This window comes from Cylas formicarius, unplaced genomic scaffold (assembly GCF_029955315.1).
Source record: "Cylas formicarius isolate icCylForm1 unplaced genomic scaffold, icCylForm1.1 PGA_scaffold_9__14_contigs__length_23061073, whole genome shotgun sequence".
In the NCBI taxonomy this organism is placed as follows: domain Eukaryota; kingdom Metazoa; phylum Arthropoda; class Insecta; order Coleoptera; family Brentidae; genus Cylas; species Cylas formicarius.
The window spans coordinates 19564542-19585383 of record NW_026844365.1 but is presented as its reverse complement, the minus strand read 5'-3'; the positions used below and the strand labels follow the sequence as shown (position 1 = coordinate 19585383).

The following is a 20842-nucleotide window of genomic DNA, read 5'->3' as shown; positions in this document are numbered from 1 at the left end:
TTCTGTGGGTACCATACGTTGTTTAACTTTAACTTTAGTGGCCATTTGAACCAACTATTTGCATAATTACACACTTATTGTTCTTGTAAAATAGTGTTCCGTTTCCAAAATAACCTTTTGGGGACAGTTATATATTTATTCTTCATTAGTTAAGATCGTAAGTAAGAGACGTAAGTGCTCCAAATATGGTATTCTGATAACCGGTTTTAACTGTTGATTTGAAGTACATGCTTTTGGGCTGGAACGACGTGCGAACAACATCCATATATTTGTATTTGGTTTCGTGCATTTTGGCACAAGTTAAATAGAATTTTGATCTAAATTTTTGGCACCAGAACTCGGCAAAACATTATCTTCAAAACTGCACACTTACCGTTTCCTAACTGAAACTTTAAAAACCGTTTTGGATGGGAAATGCATGGTAAATTTCTACTATGCTCACGTCCATTCGAGATTACTCTATGGTATTCCCTTTTGGGGAAATTCAAGTCATGCGATATGTGTTTTCAAATCCCAAAAGAAAGTTCTATGGTGTTTAAAATAATTCCTTTCGCGTGTATATAGATATTATAAGTTTGTTTATGGGTGCATAAAAATAAAAATAACTTACAAAAAAATGGAGATTTTCACGACTATAATACGCTTAACAAAGACTGTTTTTCTGTAAAAAAAATGGACTAGAATATTTTAAAAACTATTTTACGAACACCGGTGTTAGAGTCTATAATAAACTTCTCCCAGAGCTAAAACCCAGTAGTAATATAAACATTTTTAAATTCATACTAAATTTTTTTTCTACTACAAAACTGTTTTTATAATTCAAATAAATATTTTACTTATTAATGTTTGTTGGAGTTCTTTAACGATATACCGTTTGTACAACCTTTTATGGTTTTGACTTCGGATTGAGTCTAAGACCGAAATGTTGTAAAGTGGAAGGGACCATTCTTTTCCGCACGTGTACCACCAGCCAGGGCCGCATTTAAGATATTAGCCGACAAGAACTGTGCCGTGTGGACTGTTGTATTTTAGGAGTAGGATTTAAAAATAAGATTCGATTTTTCACTGCATGGACTCATAATAATCGAGGAATCTCACTAATGAAACTCTACACAAATCCATTAGCTGCCAGCATTCTCATGCACGAAGTATCGAAGTACGGTTCTGGGACGTCATTGTGGAATTGGGAATCTATTTATTGAGGGTTACAAAGAGAAACCCAAGCGAGCTAGGCCTGTGGTTAGACCTTCATAAAAATTTACCTAAGTTAAAGACCGGATTAATGCCGTAAAAACGGTTTATCGTTTGGAGAACTCTATAGCTGCATTGTTGTGCTCTGTCACATATTTTTATTATATAATTTTTTAATGTGATTTATATTGTGTACCTAATTTTGACCTACTTACCATAATACACTGATTGTATTCTAAAAATGTGGGATAATGAATTATATATGATTATTACAAGAAAAATGTGGTTTTCATTTCTCCACTATGTCATTCAACTCGATGGTTTTATTTGTTAGTGCCAACCGCCTTAGCTACAATGTTGGACAATTTTTGGGGAAACGCTGCCACCAGAGAGCCTGTATATACTTACCTTATACTGATATTAACAATTTTATTTCACGTGCGAACTCAATTGCATTTTAAAAATTTAATCCCGTTTTCGGTTGCAGATGTCATACTTACCCGTTCCTACTAAAAATGTTTTGCGCTTCACCCGCCATGTTTAACGAGTACTGTGTGTGATTGTACAAATCGTCTAGCTTCTCATTGAACTCCTTAATATCCCCCTTAATCTCTTCCACTTGTTTCTGCAAGTCGTCGACTGGAATTTGATATTCCGTCACGTTTTTTAACAACTCCTTGACCTTTCCCAATTGTTTGTTTGTGTTAGTTTCCTGCTCGGTTAAATTGTATTGCTTGATTGCGTCTAGATCTGCCTGACCTTCTTGGAGGGCTTTATCTATTTCGTTTCCTGCAAATAATAGCGTCGCATTTTGGTCGTGTGTTATTTTTATTTATGTTCCCGCGCACCTCCTTTGTCGTTAAGTTCACTGGTTATATTCTCAATGTGTTGCAGTGCCCGAATGGAGTAATCCTCAGCGTCGATTAGTTCGTCCAGCAACACCTCCGCCAAATCCTTAAGTCTCATCGACTCGTTCCTCAGATCTTCGCTGTTCTCCAAGGAATAGTTAGATCTTCGGTTTAAATTTTTTGCGTCCATTTCCAAACTTTCCAACTCCTGCAGCGGGCCGCGCAAACTAACTTGCTGCGGATCGATCTCGTCAAATTTAGGTTTAAGTTTCTCCAATTGTTCTCTTAAGTTGTCCAGTCTTCGACGTGTGAAATATCCCGATTGAGTGGACTACAATGGTCAGTGCAATTAGAGTCGTGAATGGATCATGACAAGGTTTCCTACTCACGTCGAATTCGATAATGATCGGGTCAATCATGGTCGCAAGCGCGTCAGTCTCGTCCAGAAGTGCGTGGTGACAAGTGTCGCATTCGTGGCATCCTATATCTTGCACAAAGACCCATCGATGGGGGCATTGGTCGCATTTTTCTCCCAACACACCGGGCAGGCATTCGCACTGGCCCGTTAACGCGTTGCAACCGACTCCTAGCGAGTATTCACTCTTGCAACCGCAAGCTGAAAAATTACAGATAGAGATTAAATGTATGATACAAAACAAAGTACCACGTATAGTTATGTTGTCAGCTACATATTCTGGAAACGAATTAAAAAAAATAGAGGACCAAAACGCTTAATAAGCTAGTGAGTGATTGATGCTTAACACATTTGACCCATCAACATTACATAGTTAGGCTTATATGTGTATCTTAATCTGGTTTACCCCATCACATATTATCATCTTCCTCAATCTTGAAGCTGATGGTAACAAAAATATTGTAGAATCTTATATTGACAACTTGACGGATAGTTTTTTTTATAGTGACTTTTAAGAATGTTCTCATACCATTTGTATGTAGCCACATATTTAAGTGCTTGTTGTTTGTATTTAGATTAGGATGATAATTTTATTTTAGTCTGCGTCTTAGACCTTTAACAGTTGATAGTACTTTGAAAACACACTGAAGTTTATATAACTATAGACCAACGCCCGTATCTCAAACTATAGTTTATAGTCAGTCAGATGCTCTCTTATTATGATTCATAAAAAAACAAGGAGGCACCACACCATTGTTTTCGCGTAGGACAAAGATCAAAAATTTCTTTTTATTATTAATTTTGTCATTTTGACTTGTCAGGTTGACGTTGCACGCAAATTTATCCCACTACGTATATTTGTGTCGTGCCTCTTTTCAGCAGTGGTAGATATGTATGTGTTTAATTTATTTATCAAAGTAATCAAAAAACCTTGAGAGTTTGTTTTTGTCGCATAATAAGTCAGCTTCAGGCTATTGGCATATTTATGTGTCTTTAGTTGTTACTACCAACTATTCAAGTCTTGCTACAGTGGACTGAAATAATACTAATTCTTCTTGCAGTGTAACAACGATAACCGATCATGTTCGCGCTCAGATTTATTATTGCTGTGTTATTGACTGCTGCAAGGAATAATTCTCGCAGGTTCCTGGCAATTTTTCCCTGCATTATCAAACGAAGGAGTTTGTATTTTTTTGGGTGTTTCATTATGTGACGAAAGCACTCCATCTTCTCCAATATCTTATTCACTTGAAGGAGTACGTCGCTGTTTCTTAGTTTTTCCACCCAGTTGATTTTCAGCAAATGATTATCCTCTTAAGCGTGTGTCTGTTATTGTTCAACCTTCAAGAACAGAGCAGACGCAACATTTTACCGACATTCTTGTAAGTTGTTATCTTAGATCGTGACTGCACAGAACATTCCTTATCCCTACGAATGCCGCCCCCTCTCTATCCAATAGACGGGTCCTAGTGTATAAAGTTGTACCATTAATGGCTATGCCGTCTCTTGGGTCAGTTTGCGGAGGATCATATTTTTTAGTCAGTTACTTTTTGTTAGTGCAAAATTTAGACCAAATTATTCACTATTCTCTGTAAGTGTGTTCAATCAGATTTGGTTCTCACTACTGTTTGTCAGTATTAACGTATTATCGCTTGTTGTTAATTCTTTCGATAGCTTCAGCAAAGAGTTTGTTGAATATATCCTCCGAATATATGTTGAAAATTAATGAAGATAAGATGCAGGCGAACACTCTTCTTTATACTAATTGGATGCTGTCCCAATCTTGTATTTGTATTATCTTTTCATGTTTGACTTTTTCAAAAGCCCTATTAAAGTCAACTGCGCAGAGAAACACGGTCTGATTGATATCTCTTAAGAGTGTGATTATTCAAGCCCTTGGTGCCCTTGATGCTTTTCTTTTCTTTGGGTATCATTACAAAGGTTGATCTCAGCCAGTGTGTTGGTATTTCTCCAGTGTCGTAAATATTGTCAAATAGTTTCGTCGGAGAATATGTTCGGTTGTTCCCAACCACAAAGGAGTCCGAACTTTTACCCTAACTTTTAATTGGTTTGTTTGTTATATTTTCGTTTCTCGTACAAATAACATTGTTATTACTTACATATACATCCCTCCGATGTGTAATTCCAAAAGCCGGCGGCGCATCGATCGCAAGCCCTGCCGGTCACACCGGGACGACATATGCACTGACCGGTAACGTCGTGGCAACGATTGCCGGTTGATGCCGTGCCACAATCGCACCTCACGCATCCCATGCCCGAATCGAATCCGTAATGTTCAAGCTCACACCTGTCGCATTTCTCCCCGATAATGTTCGGTTTACAGATGCAACGGCCGGTTTGGTGGTCGCAACTTTCGGTGCCGGTTTTGTCGCAAAGGCACGCTGGAACATGGAATTTTAAAGTTTATCCCCTTTAGCCGAGCGACCGCTCCTCACACCTTGACAGTTTTTCAGGTTGATGGCGTCGCCAAAGTGTCCAGGGGCGCAGAGCGAACAAGCCTCCCCGAAAGTGTTATTCAGACATTTCAAACATGTGCCGGTAGTGGTGTCGCACGATCTCGGATCGTCTGGATCGATGTTACCGGAACACTGACAAGGTTTGCAGTAATCGCCTTAAAGAAAAGCAGTAAATTTATTAAAAAAAGTATAAATCATGTTCATCCAAATACGCGACAAAATGACAGTTTTCTTGCTGTAGTCGATACGATTTATGATGGCGTAGTTGGTATTAAAATGCCAGACAGAATAAAATAGAAAGTGCATCTCGCTGACATTTCAGCAATTATTTCGTCTATAGCATACGGTAAGTTTGTTTTGTAATTGATTGGTGTTATAATTTCTCATTCCAGTGCCATTAATTCTTTACCTTAAGGTGAGAAATAAGTAATTAAACGAGAAGAGAGCGCTTCCCTCGTTTCAGCGGAAGACCATCAAGGTAAGGGATTTATTGTAGTGGAAACTACTGTAATTATCCGGTAATTGGTGCTATCTCTGTCGATTGTACGACATCGAACCGTAATAGACAAAGGTAGAACACTGGCAGGTAAATGGGTTTTGCCATTCTTAGCATATGAGTGGAAGCAGATAAAACACTGAGGCATCTTCTCTTTTGGTTTTATGACCGATTATGGCATCGCAAATGAAAGGGAAAAGGAAAATAAATTATTAGACATAATTCATGGCAGTTCTAACAAAGTTTAATTTTTGATGGAGGGAGATTTTTATTATTATTATATTTATTAATTATTATATTTCTTAAGAACTTTTGAAATGTGGTCAGTGATGTTTTGTATGGAAGAAAGGAATGCAGTGCCAAATGTGGGGTGGCTACCGGATTTATTTTCTCTGGGAGGTTGCGGTGAAGTGTATTTCGTAATGAAACGCTTAATATCTGTAATGTGGGAATTAATTTTATTTCAGGTTCAGTGATTCTGGTTGCCATAGTTTTACGGCTCTGTAAACAAGAGACTTAATTACTGATGATTTTTGGGCCCGATAGTTGTGTGACAATGAGTTAAGGTATCGGTCTGTGGGCGTAGGTTATGTGTGATTTCCTATTCATTAAAGGAATGAGAGGTTATTATTTGTTTCGGTTAGTTTTTAGAGCTTATACGGTTAGGAAAATCTCGTTTCCATAACTTTGGTTTTAGATAGAAGGTGTCGAGAACTTTTTAAAGTTTCGGTAAATATATTTCCAACTGACAATTACAAAAAAATTAAACTATTAGATATAAGTCAAGACGGTTCTAATAAATAGTTTAAAATACATATTTAGACCACAGATATTAGTTATTTTATTATACTTCGAGTACATTTTATCAATAGAGCATTCGTTCTAGCTGCTGATATGTAAAAATCGAGATCCGAGGTATTAAGAAATTTTATTTGTTAGTAATTCCGTTAATGTTTCTAAACAAATGTATTACCGCAAACATTACTTTAAGCCTCAGAGCTCCTAATCGACTTATAAATCATTAAATCATGAGCAAGAATTGCACGTTCAACATCAATAACTTCGGATATGCCTTAATACAAAATAAAAAATAATAGTGGTCCAAAATCAGAGCACTGAGACACGCCTGAGCTATCCATTATGCTGGACATACTATTCTTGACCCCTCAAGTATGAAGTAAAAAAGGAAAGGAATAATTGTAAGTGTTTCCAATATAGTGACCGCCTATATGCGTTATCTATCGTACAAAGCGGTCCCTTACCTGCGACTTCAGGGAGTCCGTAATACCCCGCGGCACATTTTTGACATCTCGCACCGACGTATCCCTCGACGCATTCGCAGCTAATCCTTTCGCCGTCGTTACTGACGTCGCAAGAGGTGGCGAAGCTGAAAATGTCAAAAGTGAAGGGATCCGGTCTCGAAAGCGTAGCACTATCCTTACTTGTTGCTACCAATAGGCAATGGGCACGCGCAGATTAGGCAATCCTTGGGGGTGCCACCTAGCGCGTTGCCGTGGTAACCGATGTCGCACAACTCGCAATGATCGCCCCTAGTGTTGTGAACGCAATTCTGGAAAAGAGGTAATGGATCTACTATACTTTTGCTTTGCGCGAAGATCCGAGATCAGTGTGTACTTTTACAGTGACCACAAATTCAGGAAAAAATTAAAAGAATGGTACAAAGAGAGAATTGCATATCTAGATGCATCAGATATTGAGTTAAATAGGACAAGTATTCAGGAAATGAACCAAGGGAATTAGTTGCTACACGCAATGTGGAAGAAATAAACATATTTGCTATGATCGTAAAGAAATTAATTTCCCAATATGAGTTAAGAAATTTTATTAAGAGCACGTTGGAACAGCACATGATGAACAAGTGAAGATATACTGATCCCTTGGTTTTCAATGTTCACACAATGATTACAGAAGCAACCTTTTTTGATTTTTGGTATACAAAATTTTCATTTTTAAACGAAAATTTATGCAGGGTGTCTTACTGTTAAGGGAAAACTATGAAAAAGTGAACTTTTGCTAGTGAGTTCCCGTTAGGAGCCTCTGTGTGGTGTCTTCTGTATGGAATGGAATGACATGTATTAAAGGACGTTTTGTATATGTTAAAATCAAGACTTTTTCCTTAGATATATATTATGGTCCGTTAAGTAAAACAAAAGAAGAATGTTTCTAATTCATAATAAATTTATTTAACGTTTCGGAGCCACCTCCCCTCCCGCACAAGCAGCACCATTACCATCTCCGGCGCAGGGTATAAATACTGCACGCACCGCCGATAACCTCCCAGTGTTCGAAGTGTTTTCGGAGCGCGAGCATTGAAGATGCCAAGTGAGATTTTGGCGAAACCTCTGCAGGATTCCAGTCGGAGTTCAACAAGCGAACGGATGATATCCCTGAATATAGTGTCATCACATTGTTCCATCCATGAATCAATACTTGAAAATATCATACACCTTTACGGGAAGGAGACCTTTACGGTCACCAAGTGTTATGAAAAACTAAGACAAAGGAGGGTTATTTCGCTGTGCAACTTGAATTTTCTTATAAATTGCTACCAACATTTACAAGGTTGTCTTATCACACACGCACCAGAAAGACACAAGCTATCCTGGACAAAGCTAGCAAGGCCCTACTCCAAGACCAGATCAGGCGGACCCGGTATGAAATTAGTGAGACTGAGCTACAACTTTTTAAACTCCACCTGAAACTGAGCAACAAGATCCATCAGTTGCTGTGGGACCGCATAGAATTATTAACATCATGGCGCACTGAGAAAGACAAGGACATCCTTCAGTCAAATTCCAAAAAATCAGGACAAGTGCCAAATACAAACCGAAGCAGTACAGTTCATAATATTTCAGCATACCATCTTTCCGATACAAAAGTCAGCGTACTGAATAAAGGATTTAACTATGCAATAGCTCCAAAAAGAGTACCCGTCGAAGAGATCGTTTCCAATGTCGAAGCAAGTCTTTCCACCATAGACGAACAAGATGCGGAGTTAATTAGGAAAGATGTCGCCAGAGTCTTAAGACAGTCAAAACCACCGCAACCAAACTTAAGCAGAGAAGAAATGCAAGCCTTAAGGAATCTAAACAAAAACGAAGATATTCTAATAATGCCAGCAGACAAAGGAAATGCCACTGTCGTCATGAATACGTCGGATTATAATGCAAAATTAGAGGATATTTAGAACGACCCAATATACAAACTAGTCACCAGAGATCCCACGACATATTTGGAAAAAACAACTAAGTCCAAAATTCTTGATTCATCAATAAACGAGGATACAAAGAAGAAACTTATTCCGAGGGAAAAATCGAGTCGTTGCCCAAAATTCTACGGGCTCCCAAAGATCCATAAGGACGGGGTTCCCCTGCGTCCAATCGTAAGCGCCTTTAACTCACCATTAAGCAAGCTGGAAAAACATCTGGCCAGTGCATTTCAGCCTATAGTGGCAAGGGCAGATTCCTATGTTAAAAACTCAGAACATTTCACTCAGATTTTAGGTTCTCTCAGGATGGACAAGGACGACATTATGGCAAGTTTCGATGTCAAATCCCTCTACCCGAGTATTCCAGTAGAAGAGGCACTATTGCTTATAGAAGAAAACGAAGATCTTCCGCCATACAAAATGGATCTGTCAAGACATTGCCTGAAAAACGCTTACTTTATGTACAACGGGAAAATTTACCGACAAATAGATGGAGCAGCAATGGGATCATCTCTCTCACCTGTGATTGCCAACCTCTTCATGATTTACTTCGAAAAGAAAGCAATAGAGAAGGAAAATCTGAAGCCAAAACTATGGACAAGATACGTTGATGACGTATTTGTTGTATGGCCTTTTGGCAAGGAGGAGCTTTTGAAATTCTTAGATCATCTGAATTCCATTCCCCCAAGGATTCAATTTTCAGTAGAACTTGAAGAGGATAACAGTCTGCCCTTTTTAGATGTGCACATCGCAAGGACCGAAGATGGACATTTGGAACACACTGTCTATAGAAAACCAACACACACTAATAGATATCTGAACGCTAAATCTCATCACCACCCATCACAGATACAGGCAGTGGCAAATACATTAATTGCTCGGTCCTTCAGGCTCACAAACGAGAGGAACAGAGATGAAGAACTGAAAAAAAAATAGTACCTGTCTTCGACAAAACGGATACCAAAGGCGTATATATATATATATATATATATATATATATATATATATATATATATATATATATTAGGAGAAAAGTGTATGTTTTAATGTTAGTACGTTAGTAACATAGTAATCGAAAAGTACTCACTAGACATTTTCCAGTGTTCACGTCGCATTCGGATGCGTGTCCGTTGCACTGACACGGCACGCAGTACCCACCGAAAGGCCCTTGCTCGATCCTGTAGTAACCGGGAGCGCATTCTTCGCACGAAAGCCCTTTGTAATTCGGTGGGCAGTAGCACTTCTCCACGGAATATACTCGAGGTAAATCCGGATTCCTGGCCAGTTCCGGATACAACTCTTTGTATTCGTTGGTGGGTATCCCGACTTCTTCGACGACTTCAATTAATCTCGTGGTAACGCTTTTGGTCCAGTACGTCGCTCGAATGTACACGCCCTTCAAATCTTTCAAAACGTCCATTACGTGCTCTCGCTTGGCGGACTCGCCCGAGGCGGTGTCGAAGTAGCTCTCGACTAGTTGGACCTCTCCGAAATACTTGATTGCGTGCAAGGGCTGTTCGAAACTCGAGAATGTCAAATGGGTGTCCGCGCCCTCCAAGATGATGTCCGCGCCGCTAACCGCAGATCCGTTCTGACCGATGCTGTAGTAGATGCCGTAGAGAAGTCGGCCACCGTACGCTCCGAGCTTGCGACCCAGGAACGCAGGAGGTGCGGAAAAGTAAGCTACGACGTTGTCCGACTGATTGAATTCGGTAAAGTCGGCGCCCACCGTGGGAGGATAATCTATCGAAACAATGCGTATCAGAATATAGAATTTCACGTTTTTTACAAACGTAATATAAAACGGGCAACGATAAGTGGCGAGAGAGTATTGATATAAAGGACCGATCAGAATTGTCCTTGAATGATATGCAAACAGCGGTTGAATGACATTCTCGCACATCTTCTACGGTCAACAGATGCTGATGGGTTTGGACTTAACTTTAATATCAACAATTTTGAACAAATTCGCTTTTCAAGTGCAGGACTCAAAATGAACAAACGTCATTTCCCGTTAAAAATGACGGTTCGTGTAGTCCGATGCTACGTGTTCACGAGTCTCTATTACGTCAAATACTGGACATTGACAAACGTAGATTTACTGAAAGCGTCCTATGCAGAACTGGAATACCTGCGCAACGACCATCGATACATCCTGCTACAGCTCATCAACGACCCGAGAAAGTGGTTCTCTCTCAGAATAAACATGTTAATGCGGTGTAAGGTATATAGAAGCGCAATACACAGCCTCTCGTATACAAATGCCAGCCTCACCTACACGAGCTACAACTTTAGTTGTACGGTGCACCCTGTCCACTAACTAACGAGGATATGACGAAAGAATAACTAACGCGATAAGTAGTCTCCCACCTAATGGTCAACAGCTTCGAGTGATTTGACCACAAAGGCGGAAGAATCACTGTAAAGACAACGGCATTGAGATGTAGAATGCAAAGAGAAACCAATATATTAAAGATCCACTGGATATCTCAAGAACAATCGACATAGCCATGTTCAGATCAAATCAGTCCTTAGTTTCAAGCTCCCCAATGGAACCTGACTCAAACCGGAAAAATTCAATGTGCTCTGAAAAAAAAAAGGATCGGCTAAAAATAGAAATAATGGGCCTCAGTGAAATGAGAGTTACTGCGACATTGACAATTACAGAATATATTACTCTGGAACAACGATGGAAGGTACGAGCATGGTGTAGGAATAATCATACAGAAAAAAGTGGATAAACACGTTATCAATTTTATACCTGTCAATGAAAAGATTATGCTTCTTCAAGTGAATACTTCGCCTGTGAACACTAAAATAATTCAAGTTTACGCACCCACCACAGAGCACAGTGATGAAGAAGTGCAAGAATTTTATACCAAAATTCACGACTTGATAAGAAAGTAGCCGAAACATGAACTCCTAATGGGACGCTAAAGTACACAGGATAAACGACGCAAGTGAGCAAGCATGAACATTAGTAAAACCAAGTTCATGATAATAACTAGACAAAATATCCAAAACTGTGAACTATTCATTAGAGAGAGATCAGTGGAACGGGTTCTTAAGTTCACTTATCTGGGAACGACAACTAATGAACAATTAATTCTCAAGAGAATTAAGTGCAGAATAGAGAAAGCAAGGCAAGCTTTTATCAAAACGTCAAAGCTTTTTAAAAGCCACAATCTAGACCTGAACATTAAAATCAGACTCTTAAGATGCTACGTTTTCTGGACAATCCCCTATGAGTCGTGGAGACTGACCAAGGCAACATAAAAATGAACAAGGAAAAGGAAGTGATAAGCGCTATATAGAGACGAAAACTTCAGTACCTAGGCCATATAATGCGAAACGACAGCAAATATCATCTTCTCAAAGATATACTCCAAGGAAAAGTTTACTGTAAGAGAGGACCTGGAAGATGAAGAATATCATGGTCGAGGAATTTAAGAACATGGTTTTCCAAACAACCACTGAAACTCAATTCTTGCATTCCAGCGGAACACGAATAATGGTGTTCTGTTTATTAATGATTAAGGTTTCACTTACTATCAACATTTTCCACGGTAATGTTCAGTTTGGTTATATTTAGATTTTCACCGGAAGTACTGATTTGCACGATCGTCCACCCGGTCATATCCGATATGGGCAAGTTTATCAGATCTGCACTTGTGCATCTCGTAGTTTTCCCGGAACAAAAACATTCCGTGCATCCGTCCGGATTCGTTTCCTAAAACGAACAGTTTCTGTAAACTTGAAACCAATATTTTTCCGTTTCGATAATGCTTACTTGCAAGTTGAACGAGCCTTCGTTACAGAAATTGCAGAGAGTACCGACGACGTTCTTTTTACAGAAACATTCGGCCGTCTCTTGGTCGCAAATTTCGTTTGTTGTTCCTTTGGTGTCGCACTCGCACGAACTGCAGTACGGGAACGAGTAGTGACCTGATTTGCATACGTCGCATTTTCTACCGACCACGTTTTCTATGCAACTAAAATGAATATAAAAATTAGACGTTCTTTGTCTGACCTTTGACATTGACAGGACAATAAAAATTAGGGTGTAGACCGAAAATGCAACATAGAACAGACTGCCTTAAGTAGAATTACAAATGCTCAAAAATTGTTACTCGTCGATAAGTGTTATCATTTAGCCACATATCGATTTTTTATTCTCGACTCCTAAATGTGATTGTACCTAACAGGACTTAATGGAATCTGAAAAAGTCATTGTCACAATCCGTTAAAAATCAGCTTCTATTAAAAGAGCTTATAATCGAGCTGCTACTGTGATGGCCCATCAGGAATATTCAAATACTGAATATGCATTTTTGCTACGGAAGAGCAAAAGGACGTGCAGATCAAGCACGACGGCTTTTTATCGAGACTAAGACATTCATCAACATACACAGAAGACTTGGTGAAAGGGGATTGTTATATAACTAGATAATATCAATAAAGGGAGACAAGGTATAAAAGAACCGCTGCAAGGGAAGAAAGAATATTTCAAAATCTGGAGGCTGACCCGTCAACGAATACGAGAAAACTTGTTGGTCAGGAAAGAATTGCTTGCTCTAGTGATTGTGAAAATGATTTTGTCAGGCGGGAATTAAGACTACTTTTCTACTAAGGACATAATTGAGACTTTCATACACCATACAGAACAAAGCTCACTACAAAGGACGACTGACTATCTGTGCCTCTTAGTCTACCCCAAACCAAAACAGAAATTTACAGTCGCTTTCTCACGATGTCCACAAACATTGACAAGACTGGCGGAATATGAATCTGTCAATCTTGTCTGGATACTAGCTCATGTATGTGTTTTAGATAGTGTGCTGAAGAAGCGATTGGCGAAACGTCAGCTATTCCTCATGAAAGTAGAGTATTTTTTAAGAAAAGGAAGCGCAGATGTTCGGACATAGACATTGGAAACATTGAACGCGGCAGTGTCAGTTTAGCTCTGAAGAAGCCATCATGATGATTACTTGCTTTGCTTGTAATATTGGTTATTGAATATAATGTTACTGATTAATTAAACCCTAAAATTGCCAACCAAATGTTTTTCTCAAAGATATTCGAAAAAGCTACTCACGGACAGGCACCGCTCAGCAGATCGCACTGCAGGATTCCGTTGGTGCCCAAATAATTGCAGTTGCACGGTACGCAACCGGTAAGAGAGTCGTAACCGTACGTCAATCGCTCGCACTGATCGCATTTTTCGCCCGTTACGTGGGGACGACAAATGCATTTCCCGGTCTGATGCTCGCAGTCGGCGTTCGGCGGACAATTGCAAGGCTTACAATCGGGAAAGCCGTAATAACCCGCTTTGCAGGCCGTGCATTGTCTACCGATTATATTGTCCTTGCACGGGCACTGTCCGCCAAATTTTTCACACTCGAAGCTCTTGGAACCGGAAAAGTCACACTGGCAGGGCAACGCGCCGGTATTGTGGGCGGCCGTTATCGAAAACACAGAGTCCCTGCAAAATCCTGCCAAAAATCGGTGGTACATTATGTTCTCGAAACGTCTGAAGCGCTTACCTTTATGGCTCGTGTCAATGTTGAAGTGGTTACTGCCGCACGTGGAGATAAACTCTCCCGTCCTGTCTAGGTCTTCCTCTTCTAAATTTCTCTCCGTGTAAAGATCCACTGGTATGACGATGATGTAATCCAAGTACACGTTCTTGTTACCGGATTGCTAACGTTGAATGGATATGTTTTATGGCGGATTTTAAAAAAGTTTTCTCCATATTATGTTGACATAAGTTTTGCTTATTTGACTTGGGAAGCACAGCTAAACCTAACATGCAGCTCGAGCACTCTGTGGATGAAAACGGTTTGCGCCGCTCGTTGCGAGCATTGCCTTAGCTTTCAGGAGAGAACGTAGCGGCACGGACTTAGTTATTATATAGTGAAATAGAACTTATTTTTGAATTTGCCCAATGTTAATTTTTGAAAAAATATATGCTCTTTGAATGACAATTTAATATGCTTTAGTTTAAATTGATTAATAATTATTTCTGCTTTTTAGGTTTAGCATAGTAAAATAATGCACGAGTCAAATTAACTTTTTTTTTATTACTAAAAACAAATGGGGTTATTGATTAGCAACTCAACACTTATTTTGTAATAATGGGTCTTGTCTTAATAACATCTCTTACTCGATTACGCAAAGACATAATCAAGTTCATTATTGTTTCTTGTGGAGCCATTCTTCATATACTGCAACAATAAGCTCTGGAATCTCTGGTATGAAGTTTTCGTTTTAGCTCATTCCATAAATGTTCGATCCGATTGAAGTCCGGACTGCATGCTGGCTACTCCATAATTTGAAAACCGACTTCTGTAATGTAATCTTGCGGTGTGCGGCCTAGCATTGTCATGCATAAAATGAATTCTCCAATGTAGTCGACATATGGTACCACGTGATCTGATAAAATGTCCTCAATGTACCTAGCACCTGTTAAACCATGCGTTCATGCGTCCATAGGAATTGCACCCCTTATCAAGCAGGAAGCACCTCCATAAGCGCTCCGCTCTTCATTCATTCTGGAAATCGCTCTCCTGGTCACTACCAAAAAGGCATATTCTGGTCTCATCTGAGAACAGAAAAGACCCCCATTCGTCCAATGTCCAATTCAGGTGATCCCGTGAGAAGCATAGGACTACTTGAGCTGAAGTAAGATGTAAGTTTTGGACCAGTCGTAGTTGTTTTTGGGGTCATGTAATTTTTTCCTTCAGTCTTCCTCTCAACTGACTAATAGCCACTCTTCGAACTTCATGGAGCTGTTGTTGCACTTGAACCGCATTAAGGTGACGATTTCTTAATATTGTTGACACAATAAAGCGGTCATCATGAGCCGTTGTAATTCGCCTTCGGCTTGTTCCAGGGCGCCTAGCAAACAATCCAGTCTCCTTATACCGTTGGCATACTCTTCGAACTGCTGCGCGTGTCATATCCAGTTGTCGAGCAACAGCTCGCTGGCGAATTCCACATTCGATTAAAACGATAACTTAGCGGCTGTCAGCGGTGTAGTATGCATCAAGCTAACACAATTAAACGCTATGCAAGTGGCTAAAAACGAATAACATGAAAATTTCAATTGCAAAGCCGATTGATTAATTTAAGTGTAACAAGTTTGTTACTATCACTATAACTACTGCATGAACACATTTCATTTCTTTAACCGTAGCTTCGCAATATAAAAGACTCTTGACAAATTTAAACTCATATTAAAGCATATTAAATTGTCTTCCAAATAGCATGTTTATTTTTTGGGTCAGATGGCTAATTTCTAGAAAAAAAAAGTAAAGTCAACAATTTACAGTGGGCCGATTTCTATGCACCCAAATTTATAATACACACAGTGATTCGGGGTAAACCATCGTGTTCTTTAGCCTAGTCATATGTAAAGTAAACAGTTTTATAACGCTGAATAGAAACTATACCAAAACGCAAATTTAGCTTGTTTCCAAAATTAAAAAAAATTAAATATACAAAAAAATAAAAAATGTTCAAGTGGTTCACGAAGTTTAAAGCTCACTGGTATTGGTATGACTTTTTCGAATGCCAACCTGCAGCCTTTAAACATTGTCCATAGACAACGTCATTAGAATTAAATATGAGCGAAATTTTGCGATCGCAGAGAACCGCTTGGTTGATGATGATGATAAGACACATTTTTTGTTTCGGTCTAAAAGTATAGGCAGCCATTGCTGATTGGAACCTCCAAACACTAGGGCACGAGGATTAATTGCCCGAGCTGTAGGTTCAGCTGTGATGAAAATTCCGAAAATATTACTCACTTTGAATGTAATCATGAAATTTTCGGTCAAGTTGAATTTATTATTCCTGTCGTTTTGTGAGATCAGCGCCCTGCAGCCAGATTCCGAAGGACAGTGTTTTACAGGAACGTTCGCTTCATAAAATTGTCCGTTTTGAATAATTACATCCAAGTCAAACTCTAAAATATAACACCAGTATTATTCATTTCGTTTGTTTACAGACATCTAATGGTATAGCAAAGAAAGAAAACGCCCTCGTGGGTTACAAACATGGAGGGGCACAAGTAGGCAGAACTGGTTTTAGTTCAGCGCAAACACTGAACTTAAAAATAAATCGAAGCTAACTTCTGAAAGTACGTCGTAATCTGAATTCGACCACAAATATCAACACTAAAAAGCCTCTGGTTAGTTAAAGTCATCTTTGTGGAAAATAGTGACAATAAAATCAGAAATTCCCTACAAATCTCTTCATTGCGGGCCCAATTATCGTAGTAACTTAAAAAACCCGAGAAAAATAATTATTTTGCACGATTTTCGGGAAATTAATCCCCTTATCAGTCAACGGTCGAAGGTCGACATATCGGACATTTATTATTATAACCGCAACTGCATCGGGCTGGCAGTACCACACCAAAACTCAACGGAACTACGCAAGTGTAAGATGGCTAGAGAAAATGGAGAACCATCGCTAAAAAATGTGTACGACGTAAATATAAATGTACAAAAATCTCTAGTTTGCGGGATTCAGAAGTTAAAACAGAGGTTAGAGAGCGCAACAGCAATCTTACGGTGGTACAAGAAAAGATTGAATCACTGAAACAGGAGAATATAGAACTTAAGAAGAGAATCGAGAATGTTGAACGCCAGATGAAAAGAAAAAATCTGGTTTTCTACGGACTGGAGGAAAATAACAAATAAATTGGGAATTTCGATCACTACAGCAGATATAGCGGACTGCTATAGACTGGGACAAAAAGGTCAAAAATCGCGAACGATTTTATTAGAACTACTATCGGTCTTCAAAAAGATGGAAATTCTTAGTACGAGGGCAATACTTAAGGGAAGCAAGATTTACATCAGCGAGGATCTATCAAAAGTGCTATATCAGAGAAAAACTCTTGTCCAAATCGTAAAAGGCAAAAGGTTCGAGGACTGTCAGAAGAGAATAAATGGAAACACTAATGATGGTATAATAGAAAAATAGTATATATTATGTGCGGTAAAAGGTATTTGATTCACGAGTTTATTTAACTAGAGCGGAGCGGGTATTTAAACGTATTGCATACTATACTTTTTCTACGACCATTAGTTTTTGGGTACATTTTCTCAAAACAACACGAATACATTCACTGACGTGATCGTCAGAATTGACAAACGTCAAAATTCAAAGCGTGGGAAATATTTCTAAAACATCCGATTGCTCCCAAACCCGTGCGGTAAAATTCCGGAAATGTCCGAAGTGGGTCGGATCCGTGTTTAATAAACTTGACTTAAAAAGTTTGCCGAACGTGTTGCATACTATACTTTTTCTACAACCGTTAGGTAATTAGGTATTTTACAGACGGGAGTAGAAAATACTATATTATGCAACAAGTGCGGTAATAGTATATTATGCAACAAGTGCGGTAATAGTATATTATGAAAACAAGTGCGGAGTGAGTTTTTAGTAAATGAGTGAGGTAAAATCCCGGAAATGTCCGAAGTGGCTCAGATCCGTGGGAAACGAAACTGGCGTGATCAAGTGACGCTTCCCGCACGCTTGATCGGTATGTAATTAGGTATTTTACAGACGGGAGTAGAAAATAGTGTATTATGTCAAGAAGTGCGGTAAACGGCATTTGACTCACGAGTTTATTTGACACGAGCGGAGCGTGTGTTTAATAAACGAGTGACATAAAAAGTTTGCCGAATGTGTTGCATACTATAATTTTTCTACGACCGTTAGTTTTTGAGTACATTCTCGCAAAACAACACGACATGATTGATATGACCGTCAGAATCGGTGTGTAATTAGGTGTTTTACAGACGGGAGTAGAAAAAAGAAATTACCACTCCAGTTTTTGGACAAGACAAGTCCTTTACGAAAAAGGGCAAATAGTGCACCATCTACATCAACACCTAAAAAGACAGGGACAGAATCAGATGTAACTGAAGATCAGCAATCGCTGAACCTTATAGAGAGTGGCGGTAGCGGAAACCAGAAAACACATAACACTTCAATTCAGGTGGGGCTCCTGCCACTCTCAGAAGTTCGAAGGATAGTGCCAATAAATTCACCTACGAAACTCGCCAGGAGTCACAACAGAAAAAGTAAACTATTTTTAGTTTTTTTTCCTTTACGTTATTGTTGGCCCTATACCGCTAGCCTAGTCTTTGTTTTTGTTACTTGTTATTATTTGAGTTGCGATAGGATTTTTATTTATTTTTTAATTTTTATTTATTTTTTAAATTTTTGTCGATATTCATATATATATATATATATATATATATATATATATATATATATATATATATATATATATATATATATATATATATATATATATAGTGTTCGAAGTGTTTTCGGAGCGCGAGCATTGAAGATGCCAAGTGAGATTTTGGCGAAACGTCTGCAGGATTCCAGTCGGATGCAGGATTTGCAGGATTCCAGTCGGATGCAGGATTCCAGTCGGAGTTCAACGAGCGAACGGATGATATCCCGGAATATAGTGTCATCACATTTTTCCATCCGTGAATCAATACGTGAGAATATATATATATATATATATATATATATATATATATATATATATATATATATATATATATATATATATATATATATATATATATATATATATATTCTCACGTATTGATTCACGGATGGAAAAATGTGATGACACTATATTCCGGGATATCATCCGTTCGCTCGTTGAACTCCGACTGGAATCCTGCATCCGACTGGAATCCTGCAAATCTTGCATCCGACTGGAATCCTGCAGACGTTTCGCCAAAATCTCACTTGGCATCTTCAATGCTCGCGCTCCGAAAACCCCAGTGTTCGAAGTGTTTTCGGAGCGCGAGCATTGAAGATGCCAAGTGAGATTTTGGCGAAACGTCTGCAGGATTCCAGTCGGATGCAAGATTTGCAGGATTCCAGTCGGATGCAGGATTCCAGTCGGAGTTCAACGAGCGAACGGATGATATCCCGGAATATAGTGTCATCATATATATATATATATATATATATATATATATATATATATATATATATATATATATATATATATATATATATATATATATATATATATATATATATATATATATATATATATATATATATATATATATATATATATATATGTATATTTTTTAAAAATATTTTTGTCTCATTTTACTCCGCAAAAAAGTGGGAAAAATTGTCAGTTGCATTTTCAATGTCGGCTCACTAGTAGGCCATTTTATAGATATCAAACAAACCTTATTAACAGGATAGTTTGAGGTATTTTGTATGTCAGAGACTCTACTGAGTCACAAGGTAACTAATTTGTTTGTCCCAATACCAGACTACACTCTAACACGAAAAGAGAGGTATGGGATTTTATAGCATCGAACAAATTTGGAATAAAATAAAAATGCTTTTTTAGTTTGTCAGTTAGGTAAGGCTTAGGGGCTTTTTGCATTATAGCAACTGTTCTATAATTTAAAGAAAGTGAGCTGCCGATAGTAAATGAATACACAAGGGAAGGGATAATACGTCAACTCCAGCCACACAACGGACTGACCAGCCCACGGCAGTTTTTGACACAGCCAGTCCGATGTCATGGGTAGAAAACCTGTCTTGAGAGGTTACATTAACCGAAACGGAAGAGATACTATGAGAAAATTTGAACTTCATTTCCTTTCCATTTTAGTCAACAACTGGCTTGGCCGCGCTACAACGAAAATCAAGTGTACGACTGCGATGGGATCTATCTGAACAGATCCAAAGTCAAAATATAAGTAAACCGTATTTTTCGGAAGGTAATTTAATTAGTACCTGTTAAGTGGTGTATTAATTGGACTTGTTCATACCTGGAAAATCGGGTTGATAATAGTGGAGAACGAAGGTATAATATCCAGGCGTGTTCACTTTGCCTTTGAGATCAATGGATTTATCGCCTTCGTTGAGCCAAATATACGTTTCGTTATTGAAGATCCTGACCGGCGGTCGATTTTTGCCGAGTTCGCCTTCGATTTCTTGATCGAAACTGATCGTTTTCGATTCGGGGAAGTTCCTAAACGAACCGTGTATGCATTTTCCATCTTTACGGATACAAACCGGCTGGGGTTTGATGTAATCCAAGGACCATTCTTCGTACGGTATGGCGTAAACCGAATGGATGCCGACGTTGCTGTTGTCGCTCTGAAAAATACA

The 20842-nt window shown here is 38.7% G+C and overlaps 1 protein-coding gene across 1 annotated transcript in view; it reads right to left on the bottom strand.

Annotated features, from left to right (window-relative positions):
* The window catches only part of LOC132707756 (laminin subunit alpha), a 111908-nt gene that overhangs the window by 38295 nt on the left and 52771 nt on the right, over positions 1 to 20842 (bottom strand). Inside the window, exons 17-30 of the mRNA XM_060679697.1 lie at positions 20500 to 20830; positions 16465 to 16622; positions 14200 to 14356; positions 13752 to 14148; positions 12447 to 12648; positions 12206 to 12386; positions 9744 to 10399; positions 6870 to 6997; positions 6690 to 6814; positions 4913 to 5086; positions 4575 to 4856; positions 2429 to 2655; positions 2040 to 2370; positions 1692 to 1980 (exon numbers count right to left, since the gene is read on the bottom strand). Of these exons, the coding sequence (XP_060535680.1) occupies positions 1692 to 1980; positions 2040 to 2370; positions 2429 to 2655; positions 4575 to 4856; positions 4913 to 5086; positions 6690 to 6814; positions 6870 to 6997; positions 9744 to 10399; positions 12206 to 12386; positions 12447 to 12648; positions 13752 to 14148; positions 14200 to 14356; positions 16465 to 16622; positions 20500 to 20830 (3638 nt within the window). The remainder of the gene's footprint in view (positions 1 to 1691; positions 1981 to 2039; positions 2371 to 2428; positions 2656 to 4574; positions 4857 to 4912; positions 5087 to 6689; positions 6815 to 6869; positions 6998 to 9743; positions 10400 to 12205; positions 12387 to 12446; positions 12649 to 13751; positions 14149 to 14199; positions 14357 to 16464; positions 16623 to 20499; positions 20831 to 20842) is intronic.